At 38.2% G+C, this 16,146-nt stretch overlaps 1 protein-coding gene across 11 annotated transcripts in view; it reads right to left on the bottom strand.

Annotated features, from left to right (window-relative positions):
- Positions 1-8,052: 8,052 nt before the first annotated feature.
- nrxn3a (neurexin 3a) overlaps positions 8,053-16,146 on the bottom strand; it is a 207,503-nt gene continuing 199,409 nt past the window's right edge. For 9 of the 11 annotated variants that reach the window (XM_041954646.1, XM_041954643.1, XM_041954642.1 and 6 more), the window contains one exon: positions 8,053-8,357. In XM_041954646.1, the coding sequence (XP_041810580.1) occupies positions 8,053-8,357 (305 nt within the window). Of the gene's footprint in view, positions 8,694-16,146 lie in introns of all 11 variants that reach the window. The other 2 variants (XM_041954636.1, XM_041954635.1) reach the window with 1 other exon arrangement.

Genomic DNA, 16,146 nt, shown 5'->3' on the forward strand with positions numbered 1-16,146 from the left:
ACTTGGATTTATGCAGATTTCCCATCTTCTGAATATGCTACATAATGATGACAATGATGTTGTGTGGTTGGCTCGATCTGCCCTGTTCCCAGACCTAAAGAAACACGAGGTCTCCCTGGCCAGGTAGTGAAAGCCCCACTTACTTGGATTCAGCGAAAAACCCAGTAGGAAACTTGACACCCAGTCTGCTGGTTTTGGGGTTTGGTCAGACTAGCTGGATCTGAATGTTCTTTGTGTCTGTACTGGGGTGTCCATAGGGTGGGTGTGGTCTGACTCTGGGACTGTGAGGGTCTCAGAGGACATTATAACTAACCCACTCACCCTCGTCAAGGCAACAGCCACATACAATGGACAAAATCACCTATTAACACCTACAGTTGCCTGGGAAACCCTTTTGGATTTATTCCAACATTAAAAACAACAACAATGGATTTTAACATTTAGCATGTTTAACACTCTCTTTTATTGTCAATGGCTTGCAGGCCCAGGTAGTCTTTCAGACTGTAGAGGGGCTATTAAACAGACGACTTTGTGAAGCAACCAGTCTCTACATACATGAATTGTTGAAAAAAAAAAAAAAGCTCTCAGCTTTCGTTGATGCCTTGTGTTTCAAGCTCAACATTATATTAAAAAGAAGAGCTACCCCTTGTAAAGTTGTGTCCTCGCTTTAAAAAATTGTCCTCACAATGTAGCTTAAATACTTGTTCCAGTTCTGTAGCAAGTACAAGTACACATGCACACACACGCACACACCAACACACAGTCAAACTGTGATGTGGGGACATTTATGTTTCTAGTCAACTTTTATTCAACCTTTCATGCTTTTTAAAATAGTAAATTGTTTTCAAGATCTCTCTCTCTCTCTCTGTCTTTGTCTCTTCCACTGTTCTGGTTAATTGGTGTTGGTCAAACATACATACACACCCACATACACACACACGCACACCCACACACAGTGGTTTTCCTATCATTGGTAGATTTTTACTGACAGACAACATATGTACACACTGAGATACACACTGACATGCACATGAGGACATTTATACTTCTATTCATTTTTATTTTACCTTTCATAATGTTGAAAAGAAAAACCTGTAAGTTAGAGTAAATAGTTATGACCCATATCTGTTTTTCTGTTTGGGGTCACATAAATACTGTATGTACCAAGTTGTTGCTGTCATGGCTATAGACACTGTAGTCTTGTTGATATTGTGTTTTGGAAGCATGGAAGGTTCTGTCCCTGCGTCGTGTGTTGAGTGGGATCACAAATTCAAGAATGTTATGGTATCTAGAGGAAGATCTCTAATAATTAGTCGAATATCTCATTAACTGACAGAGTCCTCACCAAATCAATATTCCTCTGCCCAGCATTCTTGGAAACACAGTCTGTATTTGTCTGTCTTTATCTCAATGGATGGCAATTGGTTTATCAAAAACAGCAAGACACAGAATTATACAATACAACTTAGCACAGGTCATATATTACTCTAGCCCAGTTGTTGCCAAATGGTGTGTCTGAGGCAAGTCCAGGTGTGCCATGGAATTTTAGACATTTGCTGCAAAATACTGTCAGGAAAGTGGGGTTTCAGAGGAACAAGGGTTGAACCCAAATGCAGACACGAGGGGGCACTGGTTCAATTTTAACTAATTTATTTTACTGAAACGAAAAGGCAGTTTTGAATCTAACTAAAGTTCAGTCCCAAAGAAAACCAGATCCAAAACTGAGGGAACTAAGAAAAAACACTCAGATGGGTCAAGGGACATAAGACAGAACAAGGACAACACAGTACCAGCACTGACGAGGATCGTGGTGTGGCGAGGAAACAGACAACACTAAAAGATGCTGGACAAACACTTACTTGAATCGTGGCACGGACATGAACAAAGACAACACAAGGAAAATCACTCACTAGTGGCATAGAGCAATGACAAGGATTCACAGACAACGACCTGATGGAGACTGGGGGGAAGACACAGACTTAAATACACAAGGGAGGACAACTAATGACACACAGGCGAAACAGATCAGACAATTACAAGGGCAGGAAAACACAGGAAGTAAAGCAAAAGAAGAAACATAACGCGAACCTTCAAAATAAAACAGGACGTGACAAAAAGACTATGACAACACAAAAGGAGACCCAACATAAAAGAGGTGTGCACGGCACGGATCATGACATATACAACTTGTGGTAAAACACAAGCCTTGTCGCTGGAGTCTGTGTCAGGAAAAGAAGTAATCCCGTGGACGTGTGTATTTCCCAGTCTGAGTTTCTTCAGGAGTTGCTGGTCTTGGCAGAGCTTTGTGGGGTCCCATGGAAAACAGCCCAATTGCCAGAATAAAATGTCACTGCCATTGTACACTTCTTAAAAAATATGTTAAATTTGTATGTTTCATACATGTCATATCAGTGTTTCTACAATAGCTATGAAAGTGACGTAGTTCATTTCACCTGTACATGTATTTGAACTGAATTTGTTCTCAGGAATAAGAAGGCATGGTGGTGTCATGACAACTAGGCAAGATGCAGCGGATCATTGTTCGAGTTCATGTTTGTGGCAAATAAACCAGGTATTCTAAGCCAAAACATGATCTTTTCCTAACTCTAACCAAGTGGTTTTTGTGGCTAAACCTAACTAGACCTCGACCATAGTGTTGTCACAACGTAAAATCGAAAATTGACACATAACAAAACTTAAAGTCTGCGTGGAATGAAATGTTAAGTTACAACATATCCATGGTGTGCAGAAAACTACAATGCCAACATTTATTCTGGTGATTGGGTTGTGGTAAAACCCGGAATAGAGTTTTGATATGTCTTTCTTTCTGTTGTTGTAGAAAACTAACAGACTCTTTACCAAGTGCATTTAACTGTGGAACTGTAGGGCTGTGGGAAGTCTGGTTTACAGCAAGATGGTGCCGCAAGAGAGGCAGCTAGTACAGCAGTTCTGACTGATTTTCTTTGCTGGAGTGTTTTCTTGTGCTTTTCTTAAATTTCACCTGACACTAGTCTCGGTCGACTGTGCGCCCTTATGGATGTAACTGGTGAGAGTAGTGATTTGCTTTTTAAAACAACAATCTCCTCAATTTTGGCAGTATCCTTTTTCGTTTATATTCTTTATAGCTCTTTGTATAAAATGTATATGCACTCACTGTCCACTTTATTAGGTACACCTGTCCAACTGCACATTAACACAAATTTCTAGTCAGCCAATCACATGGCAGCAGCTCATTGCATTTAGGCATGTAGACATGGTTAAGATGATCTACTGCAGTTCAAACCGAGCATCAGAATGGGGAAGAAAGGTGATTTAAGTGACTTTGAACGTGGCATGGTTGTTGGTGCCAGACGGGCTGGTCTGAGTATTTCAGAAACTGCTGATCTACTGAGAATGGTCCGAAAAGAGAAAATATCTAGTGAGTGGCAGTTCTGTGGGTGTCAAAGGTCAGAGGAGAATGGCCAGACTGGTTTGAGCTGATAGAAAGGCAACAGTAACTCAAGCAACCACTCTTTACAACGAGGTATACAGAAGAGCATCTCTGAACGCACAACACGTCGAACCTTGAGGCAAATGGGCTACAGCAGCAGAAAACCACACCGCGTGCCACTCCTGTCAGCTAAGAACAGGAAACTGAGGCTACAATTCGCACAGGCTCACCAAAATTGGACAATAGAAGATTGAAAAAACGTTTTCTGGTCAGATGAGTCTCGACAGTCAGATGATAGGGTCAGAATTTGGCATCAACAACATGACAGCATGGATCCATCCTGCCTTGTATCAACGGTTCAGGCTGGTGGTGGTGGTGTAATGGTGTGGGGGATATTTTCTTGCCACACTTTGGGCCCCTTAGTACCAACTGAGCATCGTTTCAATGCCACAGCCTACCTGAGTATTGTTGCTGACCATGTCCATTAATTTATGACCACAGTGTACCCATCTTCTGATGGCTCCTTCCAGCAGGATAACACACCATGTCATAAAGCTCGAATCATCTCAGATTGGTTTCTTGAACATGACAATGAGTTCACTGTACTCAAATGGCCTCCACAGTCACCAGATATCAATCCAACAGAGCACCTTTGGGATGTGATGGAACGGGAGATTCACATCATGGATGTGCAGCCAACAAATCTGCAGCAACTGTGTGATGCTATCATGTCAATATGAACCAAATTCTCTGAGGAATGTTTCCAGTACCTTGTTGAATCTATGCCAAGAAGGATTAAGGCAGTTCTGAAGGCAAAAGGGGGTCCAACCCGGTACTAGCAAGGTGTACCTAATAAAGTGGCCTGTGAGTGTGTGTGTGTGTGTATATATATATATATATATATATATATATATATAGTCAATTTTTTATTTCCCCAGTCTTATCTTAAAAATAACCACAGACAAGTAATGTAGAGAAGTTGCTTGTTTTTGACATGAAAAGTAACAAAAGAACTCAAATGATCCTAGAAAACTGAAAATAAAACAAATCAGCCTCGTACAAATCAAGACACAAACCCCACAGTGTTCAGTGTTTCGAAAAGAGCATCCAACCGGATTTAGCTGATAGATGGCTTTTCCTCTCCTGAATAGCACGGATGGTATCTTCAAAACAACAACAATGATGATGCATTAGTTCGTATGATGTGTTGTTCAATCACATCTGAAGTCAACACTGACTGCAGCTGTTCCAGACAGCCACATTTGAAGGCTGTCACCTTAAGCTACACTGCAACAGTATGCATCTGAATGTGGAACAGTCTGAGGCTGAGGCTTTAGCATTCTTCCCCGACACAGTTGATTGGAGTGGGTTGCTGCCAATTAAAACAGTACAGTATCTGGTGTTTCTGTGCACATGTGACGGAAAGATGGAGTGGGAGCTCAACAGGGGCAATGTAGGCAATAATGAGGATGTTCTACTTGTCTTGGTAAAGAAGAGCGGTGCCTTTAGGTGAAGCCCCAAGTTTAGAGGTTAATTTACATCCAAATCCTCACATACATCTTAATACAAATAATATCACTAGCATGTTTTGCTAACATTAGCTCTTGTTCCTTTGGCCCTCTGACATGACCACACACAGATAGGTGTGCGGTCATGTCAGAGGCTTTGGAGTGGACGTTGGGTCCAAAGGACTGATGTTTCCTCCTTAGTGTGCATATGCAAATAACACAGTCCTTACCAAACCCCCCGTCTCCCCCCGAAAGTTGAAACTGAAAACCAATGACACTGAAAAAAGTGTAAACAACTGTCACTGAAAAAAAAAGACATGGATAAAAAAAGACTGTCTTCTAAAAACACATCAAAATATATATGAAAATATATATGAAAATGTAGTGGACATAAGGGGGTCTCCTGTTGCCAAAGACACCTGGATCGAGATGAGTACCAGAAAATAAATGGATGGTTGGTTTTTTTACTTTTATGTTGTGCCAAAATGTCATCGGAAGGAAGAGCATAGCATGGTGCCAAAATACGTAACATTTAAATACGAATATTCTCAGAGGAGCTTCCTGCCTTATCAGTCAGTCTGAGGGAAATGTGAGCATAGGAGTATGCAGTGACTTTTACCAGTATCCAAACTCATATCTTAAGAGTTTCCTTTTCCCCAACAGACTATCAACATGAAGATAATATTTTCTGGTTTCTGGTTGGAAAATGGTGATGCCATTACTTTCATGAGCCAATTGGAATTAATTTTGTTTGTTTTTTTCTTGCAATGCACTATCCACTGGTAGTGACTAGAGCATTATTCAACTTTTTGTGGTCATGTTTGGGCACTTGCAAAACATGTTAGGGAATGATCATGGCCACATTTAATGCAGAAAAGCTCAGCAGCAATTTAGATCTTTCCCAGACCTTAAACAAAATGCATTTGTTTCCTAAAACTAACCACAGCCTTGACGCAAACCCTGGATTCTGGTGTCACAGTCCCGCACTCCATCCACCATCCACCTCGACCATCTACCTGCAACTCTAGCATGGTACATAAAATGTGATATTTCATTCACACAAGTGTTGATTGTGAACATAATCCAGGCAGCAATTACGTTTGCTAGCACAAAGACATTATGAATGTTAATTACTAGGGTTGGTAATTTCTAGAGATAAGATCATTCTATGCTCAGAATGAGGCCAAATATTAAAGTGGTAAAGTATTACCATGAGTACTTGCATATTTGGATTCATCCAAGGACTACAATATAATTTCAGAGAAAAAAATGAATTTTTTATTTATCAAACTGATGAAAAAGGCTATGAAAGTAACGACTATAACACAAAAATATGAATCAAGAAAAAGACTGCACCTCCACATCATTAAATGACAATGCAGATAAAACATAAATTTTAGAAACATAAATGGACAGTAAAATATTGTCAAGATGTTAACTAATGATAAGGAGGTGACAAGACATGATTTGAGGTAACCAGTCCCACAAAAAAAAAAAAAAAAAAAAAGCAATTTTAGCTCTTTTAAACCCCCCCATCCATTATAGCCTCTTTGCTCTTCTGCCTCGGTCATAAATCTGACTTTATTCTCTTTCAAAAATAAATAACACTAGTGTAATCCAGAACAAAAAGCCATGATACAGAAGGAAGGGCACCTTGTATTCGTTGGACAACTGCAAGTAGTTAAATATTCATGCAACTTTAGAAACATCTCTGTTTAGATCTCTAGGCTAACAATACATTTTTATTCTTTATGAAATATCAATATGATTCTCCACATTCTGATTAAAGTTTTTCTCCATGTAAATTAAACAGTTAATAGATTTTGTCATGAAATACGCTGATAAACCATATGTTCAGTCTGTACAATAGAGGTACTAAAAATTACAACTGTCATGGTATATGTACAATTTCCTACCTACAAAGTACAACAGCTAGCATGTAGTAAAATATGTAAACAAATTTCTTGTTTTTTGACACAGTTGACTGTGACAGCAGATAGAATTCACACTTTCAACATTTGATTTATTTATGTATACATATTTGTTAACAGTGTTGTAGTACTGCATTTGTTTCCTGACACCTCCATAAAAAAAGAGAACGATAGGCAATGAACCAACATACAGTTTCGCAAAAAGATAAAACCACCACTGGCTGTGCATCAATAATAGACCTTTTCTTTAAGAGATAGTTTTTTTTATGGTTAACATTTTTGAGGGCTTCAGAAAGAGGAGAGGGGCAAAGTTCCGATCTGATGATGAAGAATTGTTTGGCATCAAAGAGAACATGGTCCAAGTTGAACACTGTATACTGGACTTTTACTGTACTGTACTTTATCGTAGAATTAGGATGGCATGCATTTTACAATCAGTCGCTTTTTACCAAGAGAAACGGCCACTTTTTTCCACAAAGTGAGTCACTGTCTATATCAGACAATGAGAATAATTGTGGTGAATCAGATGCCAAAGCAAGCAGATTCTATGAGATCTGCCCGTGGCAATTTGCTCACTTGATATCATTTTATACACAGAAATAGTTTTCTTTTCTTGCTGTTCTTTTTATCATTTTGTTTCTTTTGCTTAAAGCAAATAAGTTAGACACCACACTTGTATTATGTATAAACCATAAAAATTTGTCATTTTCTGATATAACAAGAGTCCTTTTTTAGCTTTACAATGATGGTGTGCCTGACCCCCTCTTGTTAAGCACTACTTACTTGTAGCTTACATGCTGAAAAATGTGTTAGATTATGAGCCTTTTGAAATTAACAATTTTACAAAAAAGTTTTTTTGTTCAATGCCAAGGATCACATTGCTCTAAAAGTCACTTAGGAGAATGATGTAGCTGTGAAATATCTCTATACTGATAACGTCTCTGACCAGATAGAAGAGTTAGGTGTCTAAAGTTGCTATTTAGCCTTGTCATTATGCTTACAATAGTAAGTGTGCTTTATATTACAGTACATATCATCACTTCAACTACTCAGCACAGTATGAGACTATTCAAGTTCCACGTTATACCATCATTTGTCATAGCTCCTCACAAGGAAACTGATAAGTAAATGTTCTCTTAGTGCTTTCTTTCTTCAGTCTCTCGTGTTCACGAAAGTCTCACAGTCACACGTAATACTCCTTATCCTTATTTTTCTGTTTCTTGTTGCTGCCTTTTAAGCTCTGCTGTTTGTCCTTCATGACAGCGCCATTGCTCTGCACAGCTGAGTTGGTTATGTAGTTCCTGCTCTCGTCCACCTGGTAGGAGCCTTCATCCCTGTTCCTGTACTTATACATGGCATACAGAAGGATGAGGATACACAGGGCAGCGGCCGCCACTATTCCGATGACCATCCCGGTGGTGCTGCTAGATTCACGGACCACTTCCGAGGGTCCTGGAACTCGCCTGACGCCCGGCTCTGTGGGGAGTGCTGTGGGTATATTACGGAACATTGGGGAGGTTATTAATGGGCCCCTCAGCTTGGTGCTGTCTACCTCAAAGGATGTGGGCAATGGAAGCAACACTAGGTCGGGCTGGGGTTTTAGCTCGCGGTTATTCATTTTGCCATCCGGCTGTTTGGCCGGAGCATTGTGGAAGGTTGCGGTGGAGGCAGAGGTGGCGGTGGTGCGGCTCTGGTCGGCGGTTAGTGGTATGGCGGTAGTGGTAGCCCTACCGCGTCTGGAGATTGAAGGTTTGTTAGGTCTAAAAGTCTTGGGTGCGTGAGCTTTGTAGCCACCTTCAAAGCCTGACGTGGACAAGGTCTTATCTGTTACCAAGGAGAAGGTCGTGTAAAAATCTTCATCATCAGTAGGGGGCAGGTTAGACTTGAACGCTTCCCCAGAGCCATACCCCGATATCACCAAGCCATCATCATCACAATCATCGCTGCCTCGGTCCGACAAGCAAGGTACCCCCGCCTCAGTAGCCTTGGACAGGGACTCTTTGGTGGTCTCATTAATGGTGAGGAGTGGGTGGTGGGTTGAGGGAGTGGGAATGAAGGGTGCACGAGGAGCTACAGAGGGGTGCGCTAATGGATCCTCAAGTACTGGGATGACTAACTCAGCTCCTGGGGTTGGACACAGACAGGTAGTCATGTTAGAGGGCTGAATGGGAGTTTTCAGAAATATACTAAATTGCATACATCTGGACAGAAAAACAAGTCAGGCAACAACTAAATCCAAAGTGATGAAAATAAACTTGTCATACCCGTTTAGACTGCTAAATCAACATAAAAGAAATTTTATATATATATATATATATTTTTTTTTTTTTTTTTTTTTTCAAAAGGCTTAAGAGGTGTACAAGGATGAGCCAGAGCCAGAAAAATCAAGCAAAGTTTGCTTTAAATTCAGTGTGTTAATATTTTAGGTATACTTTCTTTTTCAGTATTATTTAAGAAACTTTTAAGGTAAAGTACAATCTTAAAATGCAAAGTAATACATTTTATATTCTTTTTTGCTCCCTTATTGAAGGAGAAGGAAAACGTTTAATAACATTTAATGTAATTTTACATTATAGTAACAACAGACTGACTGTCGCTGCTTAATGGCTCTCTTAAACCTCTTGCTTTTCTACGGTAAAACAGAAAATTGCAGTTATAGTTCTACAAACATTTCTCAGATGCAGAGCTGTTCTGAAGGTTAAGGTTACCTCAATCTGACTGTTAAATTTCAGTGAGAGGATACAAACAGCCAATTTCTTTGGGCACACGCTGGTTATGTAGCCACATTGAATATTGAGGATAGAACTTGTTTGTGAAAAGTGAAAAAGAGAAAATTTGGAAAAACCCTCAATCAGTGAATTTGAGGCGAGTCAATGATTGCTTTATACTCAAGACAATATTCTGGTGAAACAGGAGTGCTTGATGCATATTCCAGGAAATTTGTCGTTAGAATCATTAAGCACCCAAACAATTGTATATAAAGTCAGCAGTCCTTTGTGCCATGTGCAAACATCTGGAACATCAGAATCATATCATGATCCAGACTTCACTACTAACTAATCTGTGTATACTGTTTGGACAAGTTAGGATCTAAGCAAATCTTATGAATAAGGCCCAGTGGCTTTTCATGGATTTATAACCAAGGCATTCCAGATAGTGGAAGGTCAAAAAGACTCAAGATAACAAACTGGACTGAAGAGAGGTTTGTCACACAACAGGGAACACTGATCATTTAGTGTCATCGGGATCCTACTTTCTCCTCTGTTGCTTTTTCACTGGGCTAACAGTACTGTTTCTTGATGTTTTTTTGTTTGTTTGTTTGTTTAAGCTCTTTATGGCTTTTTTACCATCTATCCGAGAAGTAACAATGAGTCTGTCCTAAGGGCGGCTCTGTGACCAAGAAAAGGCTGTTTAACTATAACTTTTGGTTCATACAATGTCAAAGGCAGAGCAATGTCACCTGAATGTTCACGCTTTGTGAAATACTGGCCGGAGTGAAAGATGTCATGACATGTACTTGTGTGTTTCACAGCTTCATTTAGTGGTTCTTGTTCACAAGATGAACAGAAGACCAGGATACATAATATATTTTAAACTGCAATTTGAATGTTTTTTTCTTATTAAACAGAGCTAAGTTTAAAACATAAAGTCAGAACAATAAATTCCAACTCTAAATAACGCCAAATCTAAACTCGAAAAGCTAGCTTTGGTTGGTTTTGCATATCATTTTTGCTGGCCTTGCTCATAGTAAGGCTCACTAGAGATGTGTTTATTTCCACCCCATAGACATATATGAAATTTTGTCCCATAATACATTCTTGATAAGTATGACTACAGAGCTTTTTTTTCTTTTTCATTTATTTCAACAGTTGGTAAAATTACTTATTATTATTATTATCATTATTATTATTATTATTACCACTGAACACTTAGGTGTAACCTCTTACAAACATTACTGTAATATGCCAGTTCTTGAATTGTCTTCCAATGGTGATACTCTATTTGTCTGGCTGTGTGTTGTCAATGTGTCAAAACAAGCTGCCGGTGGTCAGAAGTACTTTCAAATTGTAGAGTGAATGCTTCTCACTCACTCACATGTTCTGTATTTGTTAAACACAGAGGATGTAACGTGGAGATGTGGCTGCTTTAGAGTTGATGGAATGGGCTTCAGATTACCACATGTCTAACACTGTGCTTTGTATTTACCCCTCCAGCCTTTGCAGATTCTGTATGACGTGTGAAACAATACATTATAAAAATGCAAATAATATTATTCTAACACCACATTAAAGCTAAGAAATCATTTTTATGGCGAGTGCAAAACTGTTTGTTTCACTGATCATGGAAATGTCATTTCCAGCAGGTACCACTGGAGTGAACATTCAAAGTGTGAGTGACATGAAAAGTATCCACTGCCATCAACAGTTGCAGACTCTTTGATGCACATTCTAAATTCTAGATCAATTAATGCAAACTATTATGTGACTCACAAATTATCACAAACACTAACATATACATTCACAAGCACACAACTCTGTAGATCGAACAAAGGCCATTTTATTCTAGAATTTCAAACAATGAAACACTATTAAAGATTCATTCAGTTATTAATGTTCACACCTTGAGCGGAGATGCAGTTTGCAAGCTTTTGGAGAAGTGCTGCTTCAAACAGATGATTGCACATTCATATTGTCTCTGATCAAATCATTGTGGTAAAGTGGTAAATGTAGCATTTCGTGTTCCTAAATGCTGAATAGTATGTCAGCCTTAGTTTATGAAAATGTTCTCATCAACCAGTCATGGAACAAATCCTATAAGTGTACCATAGGGTTTGATACTATTGAACTATATGATACAACCACAGGAGTTATTTTGTGTTTTGAGTTAATTTAGAATATAAAGAAGGGCTAGTTTGTTGATTGAGCAACGTAGCATCTGTGGCTGAAAAGTACAGAAATGCACAGAAACCTAAAAGCTTCAGACAGCCAGTGAGGAGGAATAATCAATAACATGAAACTCTCTCACTTGTTAGACCAGTTCACAACTATGAAGCCCCCAACACAACAAACACCTATTGTCAAATAATTGGTGTTTCCTATAGCTTCAACGATTCAGTGTGGAATTGCTAAAATTGCTACATGTAACACTCACCATGTTCATTAGCCACATACTTGTTTTTAGTGTGAGATACACAAGAATAAACTTTTTTTCTACAAACTGCATCTTAAAAAACAAAATAAAAAAACAATTCAAAGAGAGTAATACATACTGAATATTGTCAACTTACATCAACAAATTGCCCGCATGATTTAGGCATGAAGAAAAGGATTTACAAAGGAAAAGTTGTGTAAGAATGTTGGATAGCCACTTGGTACCGTTAAAGATCATTTTTATCCATTGTAGGTTGTGTTCTATCTTATAACACGACGGTACAGGGAGGCAACAACACATACATCCACACCACATAACATAAAAAATAAACACCATAATTCTGTTTTTTTATGTTTTGTTTTTTCCTGGTAAATAATTTGTTTTTCAAAAAAATGTGTATCTACATTTTTTTTTCATTGGAATAGACTTCAATAATATCTAAAATCTATTCATGTTACAGTTTTTTGCTTAAATTGTCATTTGTTCTTTAGTGTAGAATGGATGGATGACTTTATATTTATTATCTCTAAAGACAAGGGAGAAGGTGAAGAAGGGGCGGGACCTATGAACATACTACATAGGAAATGAGGGTGATGAGAGTGACAGTGTAAGTCAGTTGCCATGTCCATGTAAAGGCAGTACGAAGCGGTCGGGCGGCATTAGAGCTTTTGGCTGTAAGGAAGGGATGGGGATATACAAACAATGAGCAATATACATGCCCATCTACAGAAAAGAACAGAAGAACTCTAACACTGACAAGTCTGACAAACCCTAAACTGCAACTTCTTAGCCATGCAATTCATTTGTTTTTTGTCTTACAGTCAAAATATTATTCAGCAAAGATTAATTTGTTTTGTCAAAACAGATTTAAAAAAAATCTGAAAAATGGAATATATGTGAGAAGTGGATCTGGAACTGCTTCATGTACTTACTTGCGGGCTTGAGTACACATTTATAAAATGTCTTTAGTTAAGTCGATTGTGCAACAGTTGTTTTGAACTTTCACATTTTTATTCAACATTTCATCAGAACAGCATACTATAGGAAATAAGTCACACAAATTAGTCACTGAAGTAGCTCCAAATCCAAAAAATTATATCAAGTCAAATTATATCAAAAAATATTTCCCACTGTGATCTAAGTATTATCTGATTGACAAAAAAACAAACCAAACATACTTAATAAGCCAAAAACCATAATCAGAACCAAAATGCCAGTGATCAGTTGGATAAATACAAAATATATGACCAGTCAAATCTGTCAAATGAAAAATGTTAAGATGAAAGAACAAAGCCATTTAAAATTTTGCACACACTGCAACCAGATGCACACAATATAAAACAGACACTCCTGAGAGAGGAACTCGACTGGAGGACGGGCTCCTCTCTCATGTGTTTCTTGATGAATATATCTGTAATGTTAGTCTTTAAACATGAAGCGGCCGTGCAGTCTGGGTGTACATCAGAGAGAGACGGTACTGGCTGAAAATGGGTTATTTTTATTTTGGATTTTTTGGTTTTGTTTTAGTCGTACTGCAGGATGTTGATGCATGCTTAAAGTAAGTTGCATTTAGGGAACGTAGAAAAGAAACAACACAACAAACTGGGGGCAGGTAAGACTGACCAATGTCAGAAAAACAGGAGACGGACACTGTGTCCCAATCCCTTACTATAAATGAATAGTTAATTAAGTTAATGTAGCAGTTTTTACTGGCAAGGAACAATATGTGATACTCGTGAAACAATCTGTGTGCAGACAGACACATCAAACTGCAACTTAAAGTATAAAGCTACTGCCAATTCTCCTCTATTTCTGCATTGTGACACAATTGTAACCATTATTACCACTGTGAACATTAAGTCAACTGACATGTCTGAGTATACATTTTGTTACTTTTCCAGTGTGAATTCATAGCATAACCTCCCACCCCACAATAAATAAATAAATAAATAAATGAACAAGAAAAAAGAAAGTGTGGTAGTATGCAATTGGGACACAGCTCAAGTTAAACTAATAGCAGTGGGGAACAGGAAAGAATAAAAATAAAAACACATAACAAATGTTCATTATATTTTGTCATGTACTATATGTGAAATGCAATTTATTCAGGATTCAAGTAAGATAAAGTATCAAAAGACAAGCTTAAAGCTGATATCCATAACACTGTGCATGTTGTCACTCTGTGCAGTGGTGGAAGGTGTACTCCAAAGTTGGCAGTTTGAAATGTTCCAGCTAATGAAATGAAACTGTTGAATTTGATCCATGAAAATACGAACATGTTTTACGTAACGGCTTAAATGGTACCACGACAGGTGTCTGACGTAAAAGCCAAGTATAACACTCAAGCCCAGCTTGATGCAACACAGTATTTTTGACCTTAGACCTCCGTTGCTCTGCCTGTGCCAGCCCAGTCGCCAGAATGAAATGTTGGCATTGTAGGTTTCTGCATGTTTCTTGCCACAAACACAGGTGTTTTTAACAAGATCTCTGGATAATTTCCAGCCGAGTTTGTGGCAAAAAATCTTTGTAACCCTAACCAAGTGTTTTTGCAAAGTTTCAACATGTCCATGGTTTGCAGAAACGTACCGACATTCTATTCTGGTGATTGTGTTGCTCCCTAAGTGAAGGGAGCTCTTCACAGACGTACCATCAGAACAACAGTTAACCTGTGTTATAGTAGCGGCTATCACGGCAGTCAAACGTGGGTAGACTCACACAAACAAGAATTGTGTGAAATCAGTACCACTGTCAAACCACAATTGCAGTTTGTCTGTTTTACAATAACTCCACTCAAAAGGATATATATACATCATTTATCGACTTAAAAATATTACGGAAACCAGCTTTAACCCTGTAGTGTCTTTTGACCTATGATTCAATATTTTGCCTAATGCAACCCAAATGGTTTTTCCATGTCGGTAAAAATATAATTGGAGAGGAATTCCATAAGATGGCACATGTCTGACTAGTCTATGCTCAAGTGAAAATAAAGAGAGCATTGGTTGCCTAGAGGGCAGGAGATTTATTTCAAAAACAAATGGCGTGCTTTAGAAAATGGTCGTTTGCGTGATTTGTGATTCACTGCAGATGCCATATATGGTATCTAAAAGGGTCTGTTCGCCAATTGTGATTTAAAACCTCAAGCATACCTGGTGTGTAAACAAAGCAGATTTAATGAAAAGCCTTTGACTCCTCAAAAAATTTACTTAATAGTATCTCATATTATTTAAATAAAGGAGGCCATTTTTTTAATGAAATTACTTCTTAAACATTAGCTTTAATGTGATTTTTTTTATCTCTTAAACTATTGCCCATTAATTTCACTTTTATCATAGTCCATCATCAGTTATTATATTCCATATTATGCCTTCTTAATAATTAGCAAATTATTCATTGTTAATCGTAGTTGTTATTGTATTATCAGTCATTGTAGAGCATGACACTGACGTCATGGAATAGGACCTGTGTGATGCAGTGTTCCAGCATTCAGCAATGGTAGTGGAAGAGGTACAGTATTCAGAACCAGTATTGGGGGTTAAAAATGTGTTAAAAAGTAAGCCAGCTAAAAGTCATTTCATTTTCATTAAAAACGTTGTGAGCTTGGCCGCCTTCATTTGGCTTTTTATTTTAAACCAGTATTATGAGTCCTATTTCACAGTTGTAAGATTTGTGAGTGACACTGGCAGCTTGAAGAAATGAGCCTGGGCATTACTGGAGTAAAAATAAAGATTGTATGAGTGAAAATATTTATGGTACGCAGAGAAAAATACAGAACCTGTTTACTTCCTCATTAAATATCTAATAATATCTAAACTATTTAAGACCCCTTCCTATTTGCCATCTTATGAAATTAATAGAAAGGAAAGGAGAACACGACAGATTTACAACAGAGAACAGAATCACTTGATAACTTTTCCAGACAAACCAGACAGACAACAGCCTCACTGATAAAATGAAGGCAGTATGGGGTGAGATAAATTACATTCCATGTTGCTGTGACTGCAAAACGGTTTCCAACTTAAACATGAATGCAGACAAAGCAAGTGAGTGTAGCTACGGGCCATGGAGTCCAGGATCAATCAAAAAGCATGCAAATAAATGATCAAAGGTCACTTAAAAGAATAAT

This window comes from Chelmon rostratus, chromosome 15 (genome assembly GCF_017976325.1).
Source record: "Chelmon rostratus isolate fCheRos1 chromosome 15, fCheRos1.pri, whole genome shotgun sequence".
NCBI classification, from domain to species: Eukaryota; Metazoa; Chordata; class Actinopteri; order Chaetodontiformes; family Chaetodontidae; genus Chelmon; species Chelmon rostratus.